General features: G+C 43.4%; 1 protein-coding gene across 3 annotated transcripts in view; it reads left to right on the top strand.

The window, feature by feature from the left end:
* Positions 1–24425, top strand: part of LOC110490529 (ras association domain-containing protein 8) — a 32420-nt gene that overhangs the window by 3286 nt on the left and 4709 nt on the right. For 2 of the 3 annotated variants that reach the window (XR_002468713.2, XM_021563965.2), the window contains exons 2-3: positions 15798–15971; positions 19527–20464. Coding sequence is in view for 2 of the 3 variants with exons in the window: in XM_021563965.2 (XP_021419640.2) it covers positions 15836–15971; positions 19527–20464 (1074 nt within the window). In the remaining variant the exon portion in view is untranslated. Of the gene's footprint in view, positions 1–10034; positions 10306–15797; positions 15972–19526; positions 20465–24425 lie in introns of those variants that run through there. The other variant, XM_021563966.2, reaches the window with a different exon arrangement.

Below are 24425 nucleotides of genomic sequence, written 5' to 3'. Positions count from 1 at the left end.
CTAGCTGTGCCACAAGAGATTCTGGGTTCGAGTCCAGGCTCTGCCGCAGCCGGCTGCGACCCATGCGCACAATTGGCCCAGGGTCGTTCAGATTAGAGGAGGGTTTGCCCGGCAGGGATGTCCTTGTCCCATCGCGCACTAGCGACTCCTGTGCCGGGCCAGGCGCAGTGCACGCTGACACGGTCGCCAGATGCACTGTGTTTCCTCCGACACATTGGTGCGGCTGGCTTCCGGGTTATGTGGGCATTGTGGCAAGAAGCAGTGAGGCTTGGTTGGGTTGTGTTCCAGAGGACGCACGGCTCTCGACCTTTGCCTCTCCCGAGTCCATATGGGAGTTGCAGTGATGAGACAAGACTGTAACTATCAATTGGATATCACAAAATTGAGGAGAAACATGAGTAAAAGTTAATCAAATAAATCAATCAAAAAATGTCATAAAATACTCCAATATATTTTGGTTTGGTTATTTTGCCCTTCAAGTGAACAACCAGCTACTGGATGATTTACATGGTATGACAATGTGCAATCAAACACAGACAATCCACTGAACTCAAGCAGACTACTGTAAGTACCAACACGTGTTTGTACTGTCACTGACAAACTTCCATGCACTTTTCTCCTCACATCAATACACTGTCTGTGTATGGGGCTGTGTTAGTCGTGAATTTACATTGTGTAATGTTCCAAAGCTCTTTTAGGATTGATGCTAATCTGTGAGGTAAAGGACTGTGAAACTGCTTGTAGCACAGCCGGTGAACAACACAAACACAGGTTTTATGGAATCCCTGTTAATGGTGATACCTGATGAGTGGCATCACAGGAAATGAGGCATTGTTCGTGTTATACAGGTGGATTTGCTGAATGTTATCAGCAGTGATTAAATATTCCAGTTTGCCATTAAAATACTGGGAAGAGGTGAGCAGAGGCATGCAGTACCGCTGGAATGAAACACTAGAAAACGTCCTTTGCTAAACCTAAAAGAGCAGACCAGCTTTGGGGATGAAGTACTTTTTATACTGTCTTTTAGCTAAAACAAATTTTAATTATCAGAGGGTCAAGCATCTTTGAGGGATTACTAGGGTTGTACAGTGGGTGGGGCAGAAACTGTTGTTTTCAGGCAGCTTCAGACATCAAGAGAGACCAGTATTTACTCCCCTGCACTGTAGGCCTCCTCTTACCCCTGTGGGGAGACTGAGCATGTTTCTCCAGAGTCGTGGATCTTATTTCATTGCTAGAGTATATACAATGGGCTGTAATTACAGGTGGCCTACCAGGACCCACAGTTGGAATTAAAGTTCATCCTTGAAATAAACCAAAGAAATGAGGACTACTTTTTAACCACATACATGGAAAATGTGACAAAAACACATTTACTTGAAGTACAGTGCAGATGCAAAGTTTGGTAACAGAATGACTGTTTGTGCTGTCTGTCTGTCTGTGCTGTCTGTCTGTGCCGTCATTCTGTTACCAAACATGGCATCTGCACTGTTCTTCAAGTAAATGTGTTTTTGTAAAATGTTCTGTGGAAATAGTTAAAAGTAGTCCTTGTGCATAGAATTGTATGTTTTGTTTAACTTTGCAATCATTGGTTTTTGTTTGACATACATTTTAAAGTGAAAATTGCACATGGGCTAAAACTACTCTGTTGAGCATAGCTGGGGGGGGGGGGGTTTGGAAGGTTGCACATTGTTTAGGGCTCATTGTTTTTGGATGATTTTTTTTTTTTTAAAGGTAAAGTGTACACACTCCATATAGCAATGAATTATTAGCTAAGCTAGTTATTATTTCAACTAGTGTGTCTTGAGGGTCTACACACCAGGTCTTAATTAGTCTGTGAAAGGCCAAGGTGGAAAACCTGGCATATACTGTGGTCCTCTAGCCGGACAGGAGTTGTGTACCCCTGCCTCTCACCCATGCATGGAATCTCTGATCTAGATGCTGTTATACATTAGCACAAATTGCTAGCCTACTTGAAATCCTCCTCATATAATAAGCTCAAAATAGTGGCCTAGGACAGTGTTTCCCAAACTCGGTCCTGGAGCCCTCTGGGGGAATGTTTTGTTTTTTGACCTAGCACTACACAGCTGATTCAAATTGTTAGCCTAGATTCACAAGTATCTGTAAGATCCCTCAGTCATGCAGTGAATTTCAAACACAGATTCAATCACAAAGACCAGGGAGGTTTTCCGATAGCCTGCAAAAGTGTTGAATGCGTTCCACAGAGATGGTGGCCCATGTTGACTCCAATGCTTCCCACAGTTGTGTCAAGTTGGCTGGAAGTCCTTTGGGTGGTGGACCATTCTTGATACACACAGGAAACTGTTGCGTGTGAAAAACCCAGCAGCGTTGCAGTTCTTGACACACTCAAACCAGTGTGCCTTGCCCAGTCACCCTCTGAATGGCACACATACACAATCCATGTCTCAATTGTCTCAAGGCTTAAAAATCCTTCTTTAACCTTTCTCCTCCTTCATCTGAGATTGAAGTAGATTTAACAAGTGATATCAATAAGGGATCATAGCTTTCACCTGTATTCACCTGGTCAGTCTATGTAATGGAAAGAGCAGGTGTTCCTAATGTTTCGTACATTCCATTAACTATTGAGCGCCTTGTTATACCAGTTACTGAAAGGACTATTGAGAACCCAGATGAACTTGTGAAAACACATGACAGATTGCACGCTGTGGCTTGTTTACTACTACTTGGCTTTCTCCGTCCCTGTTGTTAACCCTGTAAGAGGAGCTTATGTTATCAGCTTATTGCTCTCCCCAAGCTGCTTACGTTCAACCTTTTGAGTCTCCACATTTTCTCACTAGGAGCGATGCCGTGGAAGATGATTAGGTGCGCCATCCTGAGTGATGGGAGTTTAAGCATGTGACCAACAGAGTGAGCAGATTTAGCCATGTGTCTTAGTTCACTATTCGTTAAGGTTGGCCTTAGAACTGGAAAAGGCAGCTGTGCATTTATAAAAAAAACGTATGAACCAAACATGCAGATTCAAACATCTATTTTGTTTTTACGCCGGTATTGTCATCAGTAGTGGAAGATATGGGTTTGATCATGTCTGCCGACTACAGTAGACCACCAGACTGTTGTAGAAGTAGCAGCATCAGTTGAAGGCACATTTTGTGTTTTAATTTGAAGATTCTTCATATCGTGTCCTGTTGAACTACCCCTGGCCTCCTGAAATGTGAGATTCATTCGAAGCTGCAGTCTTTCCCTTCAATTACTCCATGAGGCACTAATCCTGCAACCCCCCCCCTTCAGAGCAGACTAAGTTAGATCTTGACAGCCACACTTAGTCATGTGGGACTCTACCATGTGTCTCTTCTTTTGTACTGAACCCTTCCAAAACAAAGGTTCTAAGCATGTACTGAACCCTTCCAAAACACAAGGTTCTAAGCATGTACTGAACCCTTCCAAAACAAAGGTTCTAAGCATGTACTGAACCCTTCCAAAACACAAGATTCTAAGCATGTACTGAACCCTTCCAAAACAAAAGGTTCTAAGCATGTACTGAACCCTTCCAAAACAAGGTTCTAAGCATGTGCTTTGGTTATAATTTGAGGCAAATCTTCCATTATTCAGGTAAAGTCATCTAGTAAATCTGGCCAAGCAAGACTAGCCAGTACCACCCTGTCAGTCCAACTACGCAACACTTGAGTGAGCTCATTCACGCATCCTGTGATCTTTCAAGAAAAGGCTTACTAGGAAAGGTCATTTATTTTTGGAACTCTTAAAGCCTATATAATGGAATTGATTTGAAAGTTAATCTTGTCCAACTATAGATTAACAGCCAAGTGCTAGAATTTTTCTAGGAGCAGCATTTGCTCAGTCATTTCCAGCACTGAATGAGATCAAGAAATAGATTCTCGCTGTGCCCAGTGAGTCACCACAACGGCGCAGTAAATTATTGCCTCATTAACCTCACTCTGTGAATTTAAATGAACTTCTCTGAACTGAGTGTAAGACTACCAATCTACTAGTAATAATAATATCCCCTGATTCTAACAAAACTGACATCTCTCTGTATGGCAAAGTGCATATTGTTTCCTTTTTTTTCTCCTCTCACTATGAATTCTTGCCTGCCTTCATTATAAACTGAACCTCTTTAAACTCTGATGACAGTGAGGCATTTGGAAATACTGATCAGACTGGCTGATTCGGTCCAAAGGAGCTGAATTCCTTTCTCCCTTCCTCCATCGGTCTTAAAGGGCACCAGAGAGACCAAAACTGTCTGTTTGGTGACTGACTAAGCTGAAGCTCCCTGTTTCTAGAAGTAAAAACAAAATTAACTGCTGGAAAGGTAAGTCTAGGCTCAAGTTTCAGGTATTGTGAGTAAGAAATGTCAGTCACGTGTTGTAACAAGTGTTGAAAACACCCAGTTTGAGACATTTTGGGAAATCTTTGTGATATAATTCCAGGCAAGACCATCCTAGGAACTCCTCTGCAGAGAGTGGGACAAGTCTGTGCAAATCTCACCTGTTGAATATGGCATGTCTTGTGAAGAATGCAATGGTTGGGGATGGAGATATTGGACAAATAACTGATGATGCCGACTGCCAATCAGCAATTACTATCCATTTTATTTTCAGTACAGCACCCTAACATCAATTGTCTGTTTAGGCCTTCTTCTCGCTATGGTGGAATGAGTCAGGCATTTTACACGTTTCAATTCCAAACCATCTTTGCTTCAAAATGAAATATCACTTTATCCAAGGGATATGTTGAGGTAAAATCTTGACATTTCCAGTTTTTCACACTTGAAAGACTAGCCGCCCACTTTGACATTTCTATTAGCTGTTTCAAAGGACAGAGTTCCCCTGGCTTGGTTTCTGAAGCATGAAGGCATCGTCACCATACCAACAATTAGTATAAAATATAGGCAAAAAATGTCAGCACAATTAGGCTGATAAACTCTCTGCAATGGAGAGCTTGTAAATCTAGAATCCTTAGTTGCTACAGCCATTTTTGGACTTCTAAATGAAAGATATACAGTGCCTTCAGAAAGTATTCACACCCTTTGACTTTTTCCACATTTTGTTTTGTTACAGCCTGAATTTAACATTTATTCAATTTAGATTTTGTGTCACTGGCCTACATATAATGGTGAAGTTATTAATTACACTTTGGATGGTGCATAAATACACCCAGTCATGACAAAGATACAGGTGTCCTTTCTAACTCAGTTGCTGGAGAGGAAGGAAACCGCTCAGGGATTTCACCATGAGGGCAATGGTTTCTTTAATACAGCTACAGAGTTTAATGAGTGTGATCAGAAAAAACTGAGGATGGATCAAAACATTGTAGTTACTCCGCAGTCAGTAGTGGTGTGTGGGTAATTTTTTAAAACCTTTTATTTAACTAGGCAAGTCAGTTAAGAACACATTCTTATTTTCAATGATGGCCTAGGAACAGTGGGTTATCGGCCTTGTTCAGGGGAAGAACAACAGATTTTTACTTTGTCAGATCGGGGATACGATCTTGCAACCTTTCAGTTACTAGTCCAATGCTCTAACCACTAGGCTACCTGCCACCCCAAATCACTGGGGAAGCCAATAATTGTGTTGTTTGCTTTTAAATCTGTTTGGCCTATATCACGGTCGCAAGGCAAATGAACTAAGGCCCAGACGATAAGAAGACACGGGTAGAATAAATTAAACCTCACCTTCGTTTCATCAGAAAACCGGGGAGCAACCTCTGTCTGGTGAAGTCCACAAAGCATATTGCATGTAAAAAACAGTTGCATGGTCAAGCAAGTTGTTTCCGAAAATGTCAGACTACTTAACAACTATTGATTTAGAACTACGGAGAGTTACCGCAAGTCACAAAGAAAACAGAAAGCAGCACCATTTCAACATCATCAAATCACCTCTGCTTAGTCTAATACAGTGACAACTAAAAGATACCAAAAACTATTTAATCCAATCAACATAAGATAAATATGATGTGGTTGTCCATGGTTCAGATTTTTTTTGTGTGTGCAAGCATGCAAGTAGAAAAAACATGTTGACTCACCCTACTTGTAGAGAAACACCAATTCCATCGTCCTCTCTGTCATACAGTACATGCTTTTATTTTTTGTTGTCCTAGACTACCTTGCTAAAATGCTTGCTCGCTAGACTAACTTCCTTTCATGGGCAATGTTAGCTTGTTAACATTAGCCTTCTACATATAGTTTCATATTGAACTTCCATCCTCTCAGTCCAGGGGCACAATGTATACATTTATGGTTGGCTCAGAATCGGCATTATAATCATTGGCCAATGTGGAGAATTAAGTAAAACCACAAGTCCAAATTCCTACCTCCATCCATGGCTAATTTAGGAAAATAACGCAAGATGCAACAATTAAAGTTGTTTCTGTCAATGACGAATTTCTCTCGATGTGATACTCTTTCACATAGAACCCTTTTCCACCCTCTGTGGAAAAGGTTCTATGTGGAACCCAAAAGGGTTCTACCTGGAACAAACATGGTTATACCTGGACCCAAAAGGAGTTCTTAAGGGTTCTCATACATACACACACACACACACACACACAGTGGGGAGAACAAGTATTTGATACACTGCTGATTTTGCAGGTTTTCCTACTTACAAAGCATGTAGAGGTCTGTAATGATTATCATAGGTACACTTCAACTGTGAGAGACAGAATCTAAAATCCAGAAAATCACATTGTATGATTTTTAAGTAATTAATTTGCATTTTATTGCATGACATAAGTATTTGATACATCAGAAAAGCAGAACTTAATATTTGGTACAGAAACCTTTGTTTGCAATTACAGAGATCATAGTTCTCCTGTAGTTCTTGACCAGGTTTGCACACACTGCAGCAGGGATTTTGGCCCACTCCTCCATACAGACCTTCTCCAGATCCTTCAGGTTTCGGGGCTGTAGCTGGGCACTACGGACTTTCAGCTCCCTCCAAAGATTTTCTATTGGGTTCAGGTCTGGAGACTGGCTAGGCCACTCCAGGACCTTGATATGCTTCTTACTTAGCCACTCCTTAGTTGCCCTGGCTGTGTGTTTCGGGTCGGTGTCATGCTGGAAGACCCAGCCACGACCCATCTTCAATGCTCTTTCTGAGGGAAGGAGGTTGTTGGCCAAGATCTCACGATACATGGCCCCATCCATCCTCCCCTCAACACGGTGCAGTCATCCTGTCCCCTTTGCAGAAAAGCATCCCCAAAGAATGATGTTTCCACCTCCATGCTTCACGGGTGGGATGGTGTTCTTGGTGTTGTACTCATCCTTCTTCTTCCTCCAAACACGGCGAGTGGAGTTTAGACCAAAAAGTTATATTTTTGTCTCATCAGACCACATGACCTTCTCCCATTCCTCCTTTGGATCATCCAGATGGTCATTGGCAAACTTCAGACGGGCCTGGACATGCCCTGGCTTGAGCAGGGGGACCTTACATGCGCTGCAGGATTTTAATCCATGACAGCGTAGTGTGTTACTAATGGTTTTCTTTGAGACTGTGGTCCCAGCTCTCTTCAGGTCATTGACCAGGTCCTGCCGTGTAGTTCTGGGCTGATCCCTCACCTTCCTCATGATCATTGATGCCCCACAAGGTGGGATCTTGCATGGAGCCCCAGACCGAGGGTGATTGACTGTCATCTTGACCTTCTTCCATTTTCTAATAATTGCGCAAACAGTTGTTGCTTTGTCACCAAGTTGCTTGACTATTGTCCTGTAGCCCCTCCCAGCCTTGTGCATGTCTACAATTTTAACCCTGATGTCCTTACACAGCTCTCTGGTCTTGGCCATTGTGGAGAGGTTGGAGTCTGTTTGATTGAGTGTGTGGACAGGTAACGAGTTCAAGCAGGTGCAGTTAATACAGGTAATGAGTGGAGAACAGGAGGGCTTCTTAAAGAAAAACTAACAGGTCTGTGAGAGCCGGAATTCTTACTGGTTGGTAGGTGATCAAATACTTGTCATGCAATAAAATGCAAATTAATTACTTAAAAATCATACAATGTGATTTTCTGGATTTTTGTTTTAGATTCAGTCTCTCACAGTTAATCACAGTACCTATGATTAAAAAAATGGACCTCTACATGCTTTGTAAGTGGGAAAACCTGCAGTGTATCAAATGCTTGTTCTCCCCAGTGTATATGTTTTCTCCTACATATACCTGGACCCAAAAGGGGTTCTTCAAAGGGGACAGCCGAAGAACCCTTTTTTGTTTCTAGATAGCACCTTTTTTCCCCTAAGAGTGTAGGCATGAAGTCATCCAAACTGGCTGCCCTTCACACTTTTTTTTGGTGCGCCAGGACCATTTCATATTTGAGCTCAACCCTGATTGGCTATTATTTTATTATTTTTTTCTATCAAGGGAGGCCAAATGCTCACAGGCTTCCCTTGCATTCAACGCTATGGGCAGCAACAATGTCATACTATTTTTGACCAGACAGATTGCCTACACATACACATGTAGAGGGGTGCTGTTTCGCTTGCTCGGATCTTTTCTCTGGTGAGATACATTCAGCCTCTTGCGAATTATAGGAAAGGTATAAAATATAGAGAGACAAAATATACATTATTTGATGTTCTTTTCTAGGTACATTTTGGGGGGAATCCTGACTTCCCTTCGCATCCATGAATACATGCCACTGTCCACAATACTAACTTAATTGACATTGAAAAACAGGAAATATTCCAAAACATGCATTCTGTTTGGGAAAAAAAAGGCAGTACATTTATACTGCAATTAACTATATGTCCTGAATACAAAGTTATGTTTGGGGCAAATCCAATACAAATCATTACTGAGTACCACTCTCCATATTTTCAAGCATAGTGGTGACTGCATCATGTTATGGGTTGCTTGTAATCGTTAAGGACAGGTGGTCAGTCCTTGCATCCTTAACTCTATGAATTTGAGAGTGGTTACATTTGTCCAGGCCCATCCCTCAGCTTTTTACCAAAACCGAGGCGGTGTGGCACTTTGTTTCAACTGCAAATTCCAGCTTTAAGAGGGCTGTTTGGCCCCCTTAAAAAAAATACTCGCTCCAAGACCCCACCAAGCCAGCCCAGGCATCATTAACATGGCTTCTGTTTTTATTATCTGTTGCTGTGGCTGTGTTTTTGGTTGTGATTCTGCAAATGTGTCTGTGATGTAGGCCAGAGTCAGTGTGTGTGATGAGTATGTAACTGTGACGGTCATCAATTGCTGACGTGGGGTAAAAATGCTGATTGATGACATTGTGTTCAATGTCATCCACTGCACCACTTTTCCTCTCCTGTATTGTTTAAAAAAATAATATTACCCAGACAAAACCTGCACTGAGGAACTCTCTTACCTCGAGCTTTGATAGAGTTTATGTTTATCCACAGTCTAGTCCACTCTACTCTGACCATATTGTAGAAAAAATGTGAAGTGACAGAAAAACATGGATTATTTCCTAATTGCCAGTGAATGTTTGTTCTTTCCCAGGGCTGAGCCAACCAATCCGGTCTGCGTTGTTGGGGCCTTACAAATCTAGGGGCCAGTTGCCATGGCGAGATATTGTTTTCATCCAGTCATGCCAGCACTGCCCATGTGGGCGGTCCCCTCGTCAGGATGCTTCTTTGTTTGTGTACCACTTGTTAGAACAACCCCCCTCGTCTGTGAACACATCCTTGGACCCTTTAAAGTTCTCTCCGTAGTGCATTGGTCTATCACTCAGGTTCGCCTTTGGTTTTACCAGTGGAAAATCTGGAATAATATCTGTATTTTATCAACTGTTCTTTCAATGGATTAGTATTTGGATTTCCTATTTACTAAAGAAATAACTCAACTTAACAGGCAACATCATGATAAAGAGCAATTTATTATGTGGCTCAACCACACCAACTTCTATTCTCACATTTTCTCTCCTGTGAAGCTTTGCAAAACAGCCAACCTTTTACTCTTCTGTGAGCTTACTGTGCAGTAGAGTCCTTCCCCTCCCCCTGCCTTTGGGGCATGGAGAGAATGCAGGTTGAATAGAGGGCCAGGCTAAAGGGAACCCTAAGTTTAGCTCCAGATTTTCAGTGGAGGCCAGGCCAGACGGCCACCCTTCTTGGGTAAACTGTAGATACTGTAGCCCCTCAGCTGTCAGGGAAAGCAGGCTTCAGCCATGTGCTCAGACCCTGAGCAGGGATCCACCAAAGACCAAGGAGACCTGCCATCTTTTGGTCATCGTGCTTCACAATCTCTTGCCTAAACTGGCCCCATGATTTAGTTATAGTCAAGGTAGGTCTGTACAGAAGAAAAGTCCAGATTTCCCACTCCTGACTGAAAGTGAATTTGGTACTACCAGAATTGAGGTATTAAGGTAAACACACCATCAAATGTTTTATGCATGCAGCTATACTAATTTGTCTGTGAAGCATTCAAACACTGCAAGTAGGCTAAATGACGCTCAAGGGCTCAAGTTTCTCCACTGCCTATTCTGAGGCTGTGCTTGCATCTGGTTGCCTAATGCCCAGCACTAAGTGATAATCTTACGATGGAGGGGCGAATGACTTCAGCACAAATATTCTCATAGATGTGTCCATACCATGTCCTGTTGGTAAATAGAAACACACAATGTTGTGTGTATGTGGTCTTAGTTCAACTCGGGTCAGAACTATGATTGAGTGTCAGTTGGCATTAAGACAGTAACAGTAGTACTGTGTTTGATTAGCGATGTTGTGTCATCCATTACAGCATATTTTCCACATTGATGATTATGTATTTCATTGTTTCATAACATCTATTAAGGCATTAGGCATCCAAATTTACATCAATATTTTGATGAAAGACAGATGTTTTCTACAAAGCCAATTTGAAGAGTTCTGAGTCAGATGATATTTATACATGATCCACCAAATAACCATGACTGTTGATATTCATCCCAAGCAAATACTTTGGCATTGAAGAAATAACTTTGATCAAAGTGCTAATTCATACATTTTGTAGTCCCTGATGTAACGGTTTTGACTTGAGGTTATTATTTATAGGGGTGCCAGGTAGGTTGTGCCTACCAGAGAAAACATTGGTTTCTCCTTTTAGTTTGGGTGGGAATGAGTCCCAACTGGTCCGTCAAGTCTACACCAATACAAAGGACTTATGTAAAAATCAGGATGGAAATAAAAACTTTTCATAAACCCTTAAAACATTGGAAAGAACTTCAAAAACAACTATATTATTTTGCGTGGGTTGTATTACCAACATAAATGATTACACACACATATAATATAACACAATGAGTTCTGGTTCCTCCAGAAATGTCCTGTACCTCGGGCCTAAAGAGTCCAGCCCGGTAAAGGAGTTCAGGGAACTCAAGTGACCTTTGACCATCACAGTATACATCACATCAAAACAAATGAAATACCGTATACAAAAAGATTGTAGTCAGTCAGACAATCCAATCCGCTAACAGATCTCCAGCGGAGAAAGGCCACGAAGAACAGAGGTGTAGTCCACGGACGCAAAGAGTGGATCCGATCCTGGGTAAAACTCTATTAGGCTACAAAACAAACGGAATAGAGAAGCTTCGGAACTGAGGGTTGAACACATCCTCATTCACGTCTCCATCACAACCCCACTTTTGCGCAGCTGATGCTGGCTATTTAATTGGGAATTACAGGGAAAACGCCCTATTGGAAGGAGAAGCACTATTTAATTGGGGATTGAAGGGGAAGCGCCCTATTGGAAGGAGAAGCACTGAGACGGTTCAGAAAAATGCAGGGCCCTCACACTGTGTATGGGTGCTGATGTGAGTGTGAGCCTTACAGGATGAAGTAACAGGCAAAATTACCAAAGGGGACCAAAATGTGCACCCAGAGGGGGCCCCAGGACCGAGTTTGAAAAATCCTCTCCTATTACTGCTACAGTCAATATTGGCAGTCAGCCAATTCCATAGAATCAGAGCATATACAAAAAATATATATACAGCACCAGTCAAAAGTTTGGACACACCTACTCATTCAAGGGTTTTTCTTTATTTGTACTATTTTCTACTTTGTAGAATAATAGTGAAGACATCAAAACTGTGAAATAACACATATGGAATTCCATATGTGCAGACTGTCAGCTTTAATTTGAGAGCATTTGAATCCATATCGGGTGAACAGTTTAGAAATGACAGCACTTTTTGTACATAGTCCCATTTTAGGGGAGCAAAAGTATTGTGACAAATTCACTTATGTGTATTAAAGTAGTAGAAAGTTAAGTATTTGTTCCCATATTCATAGCACACAATGACTGCATCAAACTTGTGACTTGTGATTTGTGAAACTTGTGACTCGATATATTTGCTCTTTGTTTTGGGTTTTAAAAATGTCCCCCAACATGTCCCCCCCCCACCCCCTCCCCACCAATATGTACACCACAATTTCGCTCCCTTGTGAAGTGATGACATCCTTCATCCTTAGTAGTCAAACTTATTTTTCCATCAAGGCTCTCAGTTGAAGAAGGGTGGTTTCAGTTCAACTTAACACGTGACAGATGTTGAATAGAGGATGGAGAGAGAATCTCACAGGGAGCTCCTCAGTCTGACACCCAGCCCCTGCCTTCAGAGGTCCTGTGGTCAAGATTCTATACCCCAATCCATATCTCTCAGTATTCCACAAAGGGTCTTTTTTTTATGATCTTATCAAATGCTTGAGGAATGGAATTTATTAGATTGTAAAACCACCAAACCTTTACATTGTATCATATAATCCCATATATTTACACCTCTGCCACCCAAAATATAATTTCCATGTGAAAGTTTAATATCTGGTAGTCTGCACCTCACTCTCCTACCCTTGGGCTGTGTGCAGCATGGGAATGGCCCTATTAACAGCCAGTTACCAGGCGGCTCTGGCCTGGGGATTCTGCAGTAACTGTCTACAGGGAGTCCAAAGGCCTGTATACGTAGCGTGGTGCCCCTGAATGGCTAGCTCAATCAGGGAAGGCCTCAATAACCAGAGGTGTCTCGGAGGGATACCCGCGGCAGGATGGTGTCGAACCAGAGGGAACGTGACAGGGAATTGTTGTGAGGCTGGCAGCAGGTGTGATGAAGATGCTTAAAGAGGCAAGGGAGCTGTTGCCGCCTCACGTGTCATTAGGGAGTTAAGGATCAGAAAGTAGATAATGGGACGAAACGGGAAAACGTATGGCCGTTCCGAGAGAGGGATAAAAAATGACGCTTAAACTCCGGGCATCTGGGTTTTCCCTAGCCCGGGAGGCTGGTGGTTCAGAGCTGCACTGTTGCATCTGCCTGATGCCTTGCCAGGTCTGTAATGAGTGCTTTCAGCTAAGGTGATTGTGTCAGCAGTTTAAAGGGTTCCTCATGCAAGCGACCAGAGAAAGCTTTCCCGTAGGCATTACCAAATATAACCGCCATCTTCAGATAGGGCCTTCGAGACAGACCGACAGACACTGCATTAAACCCATTATTCCAATGATTAAATGTGTACCTCGAAACCAGAAACTGCAACTGAACTTCTGCTGAAGTTTCTTCTTCGTCCTTGGTAGTAGCTACAGAGGGACTCCTGAACTAGCTTTAAAGTGCATATAGTGCAGCAACAGATTCCTAATTGTTGAGAGTGCGGTTTTGATTTCTAAGCTTTTTTCTATCCATGTAACCCCCATCAGTTTGGAAATTCAATGCTCTGATTCTATGGGATTGGCTGGCTGCCAATATTGACTGTAGCAGTAATGGGAGAGGAATATGACAAATAAATAAGACACTAGAGCAGGGTTTCTCAAACTTGGTCCTGGGGCCCAACCCTGGGTGCACGTTTAGTTTTTTTCCTCAGCACTGCCCAGCTGATTCAATAACAACTCATCATCAAGCTTTGATTATTGGAATCAGCTGTGAAGTGCAAGTGTAAAAATTAAAATGTGCACCCAGGTGGAGGGGGCCCCAGGACCAAGTTTGGGTGTGTTATTGTGATTATTGGCACAGCTGCAATGTGGTCAAAGATACGAAGCGATGTTGAGTGGTTTAATTCACATCAATGAACATCAATCATCTTCTTTGCTGTCTCATCTCAGTTGTAGTCATCAAGAAAGTTGCAATTTCCCAGAACCTCTGATTTGTACATTTTTAAGCTTACTGAGCAAGATGGATAATTTAGCATTGTTTGTGAGTGTCTGTATTTCAGTGTTTGTGTGTGTGCATTTTGGAATACAGTGAACTCACATAGCTATATACAGTGGGGCAAAAAAGTATTTAGTCAGCCACCAATTGTGCAAGTTCTCGCACTTAAAAAGATGAGAGAGGCCTGTAATTTTCATCATAGGTACACTTCAACTATGACAGACAAAATGAGAAAAAAAATCCAGAAAATCACATTGTAGGATTTTAATGAATTTATTTGCAAATTATGGTAGAAAATAAGTATTTGGTCAATAACAAAAGTTTATCTCAATACTTTGTTATATACCCTTTGTTGGCAATGACAGAGGTCAAACGTTTTCTGTAAGTCTTCACAAGGTTTTCACACACGGTTGTTGGTATTTTGGCCCATTCCTCCATGCAGATCTCCTCTAGAGCAGTGATGTTTTGGGGCTGTTGCTGGGCAACACAGACTTTCAACTCCCTCCAAAGATTTTCTATGGGGTTGAGATCTGCAGACTGGCTAGGCCACTCCAGGACCTTGAAATGCTTCTTACGAAGCCACTCCTTCGTTGCCCGGGCGGTGTGTTTGGGATCATTGTCATGCTGAAAGACCCAGCCATGTTTCATCTTCAATGCCCTTGCTGATGGAAGGAGGTTTTCACTCAAAATCTTACGATACATGGCCCCATTCATTCTTTCCTTTACACGGATCAGTCGTCCTGGTCCCTTTGCAGAAAAACAGCCCCAAAGCATGATGTTTCCACCCCCATGCTTCACAGTAGGTATGGTGTTCTTTGGATGCAACTCAGCATTCTTTGTCCTCCAAACACGACGAGTCGAGTTTTTACCAAAAAGTTATATTTTGGTTTCATCTGACCATATGACATTCTCCCAATCTTCTTCTGGATCATCCAAATGCTCTCTAGCAAACTTCAGACGGGCCTGGACATGTACTGGCTTAAGCAGGGGGACACGTCTGGCACTGCAGGATTTGAGTCCCTGGCGGCGTAGTGTGTTACTGATGGTAGGCTTTGTTACTTTGGTCCCAACTCTCTGCAGGTCATTCACTAGGTCCCCCCTGTGTGGTTCTGGGATTTTTGCTCACCGTTCTTGTGATAATTTTGACCCCACGGGGTGAGATCTTGCGTGGAGCCCCAGATCGAGGGAGATTATCAGTGGTCGTGTATGTCTTCCATTTCCTAATAATTGCTCCCACAGTTGATTTCTTCAAACCAAGCTGCTTACCTATTGCAGATTCAGTCTTCCCAGCCGGGTGCAGGTCTACAATTTTGTTTCTGGTGTCCTTTGACAGCTCTTTGGTCTTGCCCATAGTGGAGTTTGGAGTGTGACTGTTTGAGGTTGTGGACAGGTGTATTTCATACTATTAACAAGTTCAAACAGGTGCCATTTAATACAGGTAATGAGTAGAGGACAGAGGAGCCTCTTAAAGAATAAGTTACAGGTCTGTGAGAGCCAGAAATCTTGCTTGTTTGTAGGTGACCAAATACTTATTTTCCACCATAATTTGCAAATAAATTCATAAAAAATCCTACCTTGTGATTTTCTGGATTTTTTTTTCTCATTTTGTCTGTCATAGTTGAAGTGTACCTATGATGACAATTACAGGCCTCTCATCTTTTTAAGTGGGAGAACTTGCACAATTGGTGGCTGACTAAATACTTTTTTGCCCCACTGTAGCAAACCCAGCATTTGACAGTCTCTCTGTTCTATAGAATGCTGGAGAGATCCTGTGTAGCGCCCCCTTGTGTGGATGAGGAATGACGACGCCCCTTCGATGAGAGCCATGGAGCTGAAAGTGTGGGTGGATGGAGTGCAGCGGATCGTATGTGGCGTCACAGAGCTCACCACGTGCCAGGAGGTGGTCATCGCCCTGGCCCAGGCCATTGGTGAGTCAATCCATCCTGCAATATTGTCCAAAACTCAAGGGATAAATTCAAGGGATAAATTGAAAATAAGATTAAACTATAGTGAACTACTGTACCCCTTTTAATTAAGCCTTACCACACTTCGTGTGAGAATGGATCCTTTTGCAGGACACACATCCACAGAGCATGCAGCATATTTGACAGTCCGTCTCTGAGAGATGCTAAAGATGGTGGAGAGCACCAAGATTAGAGTTGACTGGGAGTGAACGGCGATTGTGAGAATCAAGATGAGAGTTGACTGGGAGTGAACGGAGATTGTGAGAATCAAGATGCGAGATGACTGGGAGTTGATCACGAGAATGTGAGAATCAAGATTAGAGTTGACTGGGAGTGAACAGAGATTGTGAGAATCAAGATGAACTGTGTTGGGATGATTCGTAGATGTGATTGAGATGCTCGCTGAGGAGAAGAGAGAACTACATGATGACTGTATTGTATTCCCATAATGATACCGCATTTATGTATGAGAAGCTATTACCCCAGCCCACATGTAGAGGCAACAAAATAAGATTGAAAGAAGCTGTCTGTTCCCACCGCTTCTAGGGAGAAATAGCTGTAGAACCAGCTATATGGAGCCACTTTTAAAGCTTCACCTCTTTTGCATTATGGAGATGTATTGAGCTGTCTGTGTGAGTATGGTTCAGCCCGACAATACCCTGCTTTCAGTTCATACTGTTTTCATTTCATACTGCTGTCATTTCATTTCAAGAGCTGCAAAATCTGGACCCCTACAAATCAGCTGGGCTAGACAATCTGGACCCTCTCTTTCTAAAATTATCCGCCGCAATTATTGCAACCCCTATTACTAGCCTGTTCAACCTCTCTTTCGCATCGTCTGAGATCCCGGAAGATTGGAAAGCTGCCGCGGCCATCCCCCTCTTCAAAGGGGGAGACACTCTAGACGCAAACTGCTACAGACCTATATCTATCCTACCCTGCCTTTCTAAGGTCTTCGAAAGCCAAGTTAACAAACAGATCACCGACCATTTCGAATCCCACCGTATCTTCTCTGCTATGCAATTTGGTTTCCGAGCTGGTCATGGGTGCACCTCAGCCACGCTCAAGGTCCTAAACGATATCATAACCGCCATCGATAAAAGACAATACTGTGCAGCCGTCTTCATCGACCTGGCAAAGGCTTTCGACTCTGTCAATCACCGCATTCAGCAGACTCAACAGCCTTGATTTCTCAAATGACTGCCTCGCCTGGTTCACCAACTACTTATCAGATAGAGTTCAGTGTGTCAAATTGGAGGGCCTGTTGTCCGGACCTCTGGCAGTCTCTATGGGCGTGCCACAGGGTTCAATTCTCGGGCCGACTCTTTTCTCTGTATACATCAATGATGTCGCTCTTGCTGCTGGTGATTCTCTGATCCACCTCTATGCAGACGACACCATTCTGTATACTTCTGGCCCTTCTTTGGACACTGTGTTAAACCTCCAGACGAGATCCAATGCCATACAACACTCCTTCCGTGGCCTCCAACTGCTCTTAAATGCAAATAAAACTAAATGCATAATCTTCAACCGATGGTTCTCTGGATGGTTCTGACTTAGAATAAGTGGACAACTACAGATACCTAGGTATCTGGTTAGACTGTAAACTCTCCTTCCAGACTCGCATCTCCAATCCAAAATTAAATCTAGAATCGGCTTCCTATTTCACAACAAAGCATCCTTCACTCATGCTGTCAAACATACCCTCGTAAAACTGACTATCCTACCGATCCTTGACTTCGGTGATGTCATTTTACAAAATAGCCTCCAACACCCTCCTCAGCAAATTGGATGTAGTCTATCACAGTGCCATTCGTTTTGTCACCAAAGCCCCATATACTACCCACCACTGCGACCTGTATGCTCTCGTTGGCTGGCTCTCGCTTCATATTCGTTGTCAAACCCGCTGGCTCCAGGTCATCTATAAGTCCTTGCTAGGTAAAGCCCCACCTTCTCTCAGCTCACTGGTCACCATAGCAGCACCCACCCATAGCATGCGGCTCAGCAGGTATATTTCACTGGTCATCCCCAAGGCCAACTCCTATGTTGGCCACCTTTCCTTCCAGTTCTCTGCTGCCAATGACTGGAACGAATTGCAAAAATCACTGAAGCTGGAGTCTTATCTCCCTCACTAACTTTAAGCATCAGCTGTCAGAGCAGCTTACCAATCATTGCATCTGTACACAGCCCGTCTGTAAATATCCCAACCAACTACCTCATCCCCATATTGTCATTTTTTTTCTCCTTTGGACTACAGTATCTCTACTTGCACATTCATCACTCCAGTGCTTAATTGCCTAATTGTAATTATTTCGCCACTATGGCCTAATTATTGCCTTACCTCCCTAATCTTACTACATTTGCACACACTGTATATAGATTTTTTTATATTGTGTTATTGACTGTACGTTTGTTTATCCCATGTGTAACTCTGTTGTTTGTGTCACACTGCTTTGCTTTGTATTGGCCAGGTCGCAGTTGTAAATGAGAACTTGTTCTCAACTGGCCTACCTGGTTAAATAAAGATTAATTTAAAAAAAAAATACTGTTGTCATTTCATACTGTTTTCAGTTCATACTGGCACAGTTTTGCACTTGCACTTTGTGCTGCTTAGAACCAAAATGATGTGGAGATGTAATGGTTTACATAGGTCATTTGCTCTTAGAGAAAATACTTGGAGGTCCTAGAGGTAGCATGTTAAATGAATCCATTAGATTTGTAAATGCTATTCCATTGTGATCCATGCACAGATACATAATTGTAGGACTAACAGCTAAATGCTGTGTCTTCATCAACAGTACAGGAGTTATGGTCCAGGGCCTCTTTTGTATGTGTTCAGTCTTTTGTCTGGCCCAGGGTACTTTGATGTGAAAGGCCTTCAGCCAGATTCAGCTGGAGTGACAACTGTGTTCCTTTCATTGGGGTTCTGCTGTTGAGAGGGGAAAGACTGTGGCTTGTGCTCTTATCTGCCGCAGAACACACACACACACACACACACACACACACACACACACACACACACACAGATTTGGGTCTGGAGGAATTTTTATTGAACCTTACTCCAACCCTAGCATGAATGGGAACTGAACAACTGCTCCTATATTTGAATAGAGAAATCCCTGTTCTTCCTAGAAAAAACAACCCATTACTCTGAAAACTCTGCACAGTGCACCCACTAAACTGTGTCTGAAAGCAAGTGGGGTAATTGTGAATGGTTCTTCCATAGAGTTTCCCTGTTCTTAGTGGAGGTAAACAGTTCAGATTAGGGTTGTGGCTGTGTTTCTGAATGCAGGAGGGGATAACAATGACACAGTCAATGGTAGATGATCTCTAATCTGCTGCTACTGCAGAGTGTAGTCTAGCTACTGGTCTGTATGTAACTGGTCACCGGCTGGTATGTGGCAAGAAATAGCAAACAACGTTGTCGTGTGACTACTGTACATTGGTCATCTAAACCCAGTTACTTAGTAAAGCTCCAATTAATTAATCTGATCAAATCATTATTTCACTCTTTTGCAGGGCGCACTGGCAGGTACACGTTGATCGAGAGATGGCGGGAGACGGAACGTCACTTGGCTCCTCATGAGAACCCTGTGGTGTCCCTCAACATGTGGGGCCAGTATGCCAGCGACGTGCAGCTGGTCCTCCAGCGCACTGGCCCCTCCCTCAGCGAACGTCCCAACTCCGACGGCACATCCCGTGTGCCCGAGCGCGGCCTCTACCGCCAGAGCCTGCCTCCTCTGGCCAAGCTGCGCCCGTCGGCCAATGACCGCTCACTCAAGCGTCGGGATCCCAAACGTAAGTCCCTCACCTTCACGGCTGGGGCCAAGGGCTTGAGGGATATTTTTGGGAAGGGCAGAGATGCCGAGGCCAAGCAGCAGCAGAGAGCACTGAACCAGGGCAGGGGGGTGGTGTCTGTGCCCCTCAGTCCAGCCCGGGAGCTGGTGCGCCTGGTCCAGCTGCAGAAAGACAAGCTCCAACTACTGGAGAGCCGGTTGCAGGGCTGTGAGGCGGAGCTACACGGCTGGGAAAGCGGTGATGGTGGTATGTGCGTCGAGGGTCAGGAGGGCGTCGGCGTGCTGGAGGAGGAGCTGGCGCGTCTGGAGCAGCAGCTGCGGAGGAACGAGGTGGAGATGTCCGAGGAGGAGTTCTGGCAGAACGAGCTGCAGATCGAGCAGGAGAGCGAGCGGCAGCTGAGGGAGCAGCTCCAGGAGCTGATTGGACGGGTGCGGGAGTGTGAAGTCCGGCTGGGGGAGTACCTGACCCGTATCCAGGGCATGGAGGCTGGCCTGGAACAGGAGACTGAGCAGAGCAGGCAGGTGGACGAGGAGGAGGCCCGGGCCCAGCTGGGGAAGGTCAGGGCGGAGCTGGAGCAGCAGGTTCAACACAGTGTGCAGCTAGAGAGCAGCTGCAGGGCTGTGGACCGCTCCCTGGGACAGTCCAGCAAGAAACTACAGGTGAGCTTTGGTAGAAGGAAAAATGTATAGGAAAACTGATTGTACATACACCACAAATTCTGCAAAATAGGGTTGAAAACAACATTTATCAAAATGGGGTTGAAAACAACATTTATCATTGATTGGAAGACACACAAACACCTTATGTAAAATGGATGATGGGGATTACACTGTGATGATACCTTTTTCAGAAAAAAATTATAATGAAGTAAGACCATCTGGAACATATACAGTACCAGAGTGTGCAAAGCTGTTATCAAAGCGAAGGGTGGCTACTTTGAAGAATCTCAAATATAAATGTATTAAACACTTTTTTTGGTTACTACATGATTCCATATGTGTTATGTCATAGTTTTGATGTCTTCACTATTATTCTACAATGTAGAAAATAGTAAAAATAAAGAAATACCCAGGAATGAGTTGGTGTTCCAAACTTTTGACTGGTACTATATATACACTGCTCAAAAAATAAAGGGAACACTAAAATAACACATCCTAGATCTGAATGAATGAAATATTCTTATTAAATACTTTTTTCTTTACATAGTTGAATGTGCTGACAACAAAATCACCCAAAAATGATCAATGGAAATCAAATTCATCAACCCAAGGAGGTCTGGATTTGGAGTCACACTCAAAATTAAAGTGGAAAACCACACTACAGGCTGATCCAACTTTGATGTAATGTCCTTAAAACAAGTCAAAATGAGGCTCAGTAGTGTGTGTGGCCTCCACGTGCCTGTATGACCTCCCTACAACGCCTGGACATGCTCCTGATGAGGTGGCGGATGGTCTCCTGAGGGATCTCCTCCCAGACCTGGACTAAAGCATCCGCCAACTCCTGGTCAGTCTGTGGTAAAACGTGGCGTTGGTGGATGGAGCGAGACATGATGTCCCAGATGTGCTCAATTGGATTCAGGTCTGGGGAATGGGCGGGCCAGTCCATAGCATCAATGCCTTCCTCTTGCAGGAACTGCTGACACACTCCAGCCACATGAAGTCTAGCATGGTCTTGCATTAGGAGGAACCCAGGGCCAACCGCACCAGCATATGGTCTCACAAGGGGTCTGAGGATCTCATCTCGGTACCTAATGGCAGTCAGGCTACCTCTGGCAAGCACATGGAGGGCTGTGCAGCCCCCCAAAGAAATGCCACCCCACACCATGACTGACCCACCGCCAAACCGGTCATGCTGGAGGATGTTGCAGGCAGCAGAACGTTCTCCACGGCGTCTCCAGACTGTCACATCTGTCACATGTGCTCAGTGTGAACCTGCTTTCATCTGTGAAGAGCACAGGGCGCCAGTGGCGAATTTGCCAATCTTGGTGTTCTCTGGCAAATGAAAAAGGCGGAGGTAGCGGTCCTGCTGCTGGGTTGTTGCCCTCTTCCGGCCTCCTCCACGTCTCCTGATGTACTGGCCTGTCTCCTGGTAGCGCCTCCATGCTCTGGACACTACGCTGACAGACACAGCAAACCTTCTTGCCACAGCTCGCATTAATGTGTCATCCTGGATGAGCTGCACTACCTGAGCCACTTGTGTGGGTTGTAGACTCCGTCTCATGCTACCACTAGAGTGAAAGCACCGCCAGCATTAAAAAGTGACCAAAACATCAGCCAGGAAGCATAGGAACTGAGAAGTGGTCTGTGGTCCCCACCTGCAGAACCACTCCTTTATTGGGGGTGTCTTGCTAATTGCCTATAATTTCCACCTGTTGTCTATTCCATTTGCACAACAGCATGTGCAATTTATTGTCAGTCAGTGTTGCTTCCTAAGTGGACAGTTTGATTTCACAGAAGTGTGATTGACTTGGAGTTACATTGTGTTGTTTAAGTGTTCCCTTTATTTTTTGGAGCAGTGTATATACACACAGTTGAAGTCACACGTTTTTATACACCTTAGCCAAATACATTTATACTCAGTTTAACAATTCCTGGCCAGTTAGGATCGCCACTTTATTTTAAGAATGTGAAATGTCAGAATAATAGTAGAGAATGATTTATTTCAGATTTTATTTATTTCATCACTTTCCCAGTGGGTCAGAAGTTTACATACACTCAATTAGTATTTGGTAGCATTGCCTTTTTAATTGTTTAACTTTGGTCAAACGTTTCAGGTAGGGTGAATTTTGGACCATTCCTCCTGACAGAGCTGGTGTAACTGAGTCAGGTTTGTTGGCCTCCTTGCTCGCACACTCTTTTTCAGTTCTGCCCACACATTTTCTATGGGATTGAGGTCAGGGCCTTGTGTTGGCCACTCCAATACCTTGACTTTGTTGTCCTTAAGCCATTTTGCCACAACTTTGGAAGTATGCTTGGGGTCATTGTCCATTTGGAAGACCCAATTGCGACCAAGCTTTAACTTCCTGACTTATGTCTTGAGATGTTGCTTCAATATATCCACATAATTTTCCTCCCTCATGATGCCATCTATTTTGTGAAGTGCACCACTCCCTCCTGTAGCAAAGCACCCCCACAACATGATGCTGCCACCCCCGTGCTTCACGGTTGGGATGGTGTTCTTCGGAATGCAAGCCTCCCCCTTTTTCCTCCAAAAATAATGATGATCATTATGGCCAAACAGTTCTATTTTTGTTTCATCAGACCAGAGAACATTTCTCCAAAAGTACGATCTTTGTCCCCATGTACAGCTGCAAACCTTAGTCTGGCTTTTTTATAGTGGTTTTAGAGCAGCGGCTTCTTCCACGCTGAGCGGCCTTTCAGGTTATGTCGATTTATAGGACTAATTTTACTGTGGATATAGATACTTTTGTACCTGTTTCCTCCAGCATCTTCACAAGGTCCTTTGCTGTTGTTCTGGGATTGATTTGCAGTGTACCAAAGTACATTTGTCTCTAGGAGACAGAACGCGTCTCCTTCCTGAGTGGTATGATGGCTGTGTGGTCCCATGGTGTTTATACTTGCGTACTATTGTTTGTACAGATGAACATGGTACCTTCAGGCGTTTGGAAATTGCTCCCAAGGATGAACCAGACTTGTGGAGGTCTCCGTCTGAGGTCTTGGCTTATTTCTTTTGATTTTCCCATGATGTCAAGCAAAGAGGCACTGAGTTTGAAGGTAGTCCTTGAAATACATCCACAGGTACACCTCCAATTGACTCAAATGATGTCAATTAGCCTAACAAGCTTCTAAAGCCATGACATTTTCTGGAATTTTCCAAGCTGTTTAAAGGCACAGTCAACTTAGTGTATGTAAACTTCTGACCCACTGGAATTGTGATACAGTGAAATAATCTGTCTGTAATCAACTGTTGGAAAAATTACTTGTGTCATGCACAAAGTAGATGTCCTAACCAATTTGCCAAAACTATAGTTTCTTAACAAGAAATTTGTGGAGTGGTTGAAAAACGAGATATAATGACTCCAACCCAAGTGTATGTAAACTTCCGACTTGACAAAACCATGTTTACAATGAAACAGAACTGTTTTATTAATTCAAGCACCGTTTCTCACTGCTTGGGACAAATGTTTTTGAAGTTACTGTGTTTGATTGAAAAGGGCCCTGTGTTTGTAGTAGGAACATTTTGGAGGCCTCTTATTAGTCCTCATGATGTAATGTTTACTTACAGGGTGGAGTACACCATATAGGCTGTGTTTTAACAGGCAGCCAATACTGATCTTATTTTCACTTATTGGTCTTTTGACCAATTAAAACTGATCTTTTCACATCAGCTCTTTATCATGGCTGATCTGATTGGTCAAAAGACCAATTAGTGAAAATAAGATCAGTATTGGCTGCCTGTCTAAACGCAGCCTATATGGTGTACTCCACCCTGAAAAAATCTCAGAATTGGACTGCCTGTCTAAATGCAACCATAGTGTGGGCGTGAGGTAAAAAATGTTTTTTTGAAGAATCGGGTGGTGAGTTTTATATACAACTGGTGATGTTGAGGCCTGAAAAGAACTGCAGATCTACTCCACCAGACTTACATGACTCTTTCCCT

Source organism: Oncorhynchus mykiss, chromosome 15 (genome assembly GCF_013265735.2).
Source record: "Oncorhynchus mykiss isolate Arlee chromosome 15, USDA_OmykA_1.1, whole genome shotgun sequence".
Taxonomy (NCBI): domain Eukaryota; kingdom Metazoa; phylum Chordata; class Actinopteri; order Salmoniformes; family Salmonidae; genus Oncorhynchus; species Oncorhynchus mykiss.
The sequence above is the reverse complement of the archived record's forward strand: the minus strand, read 5'-3'. Positions and strand labels throughout refer to the sequence as shown.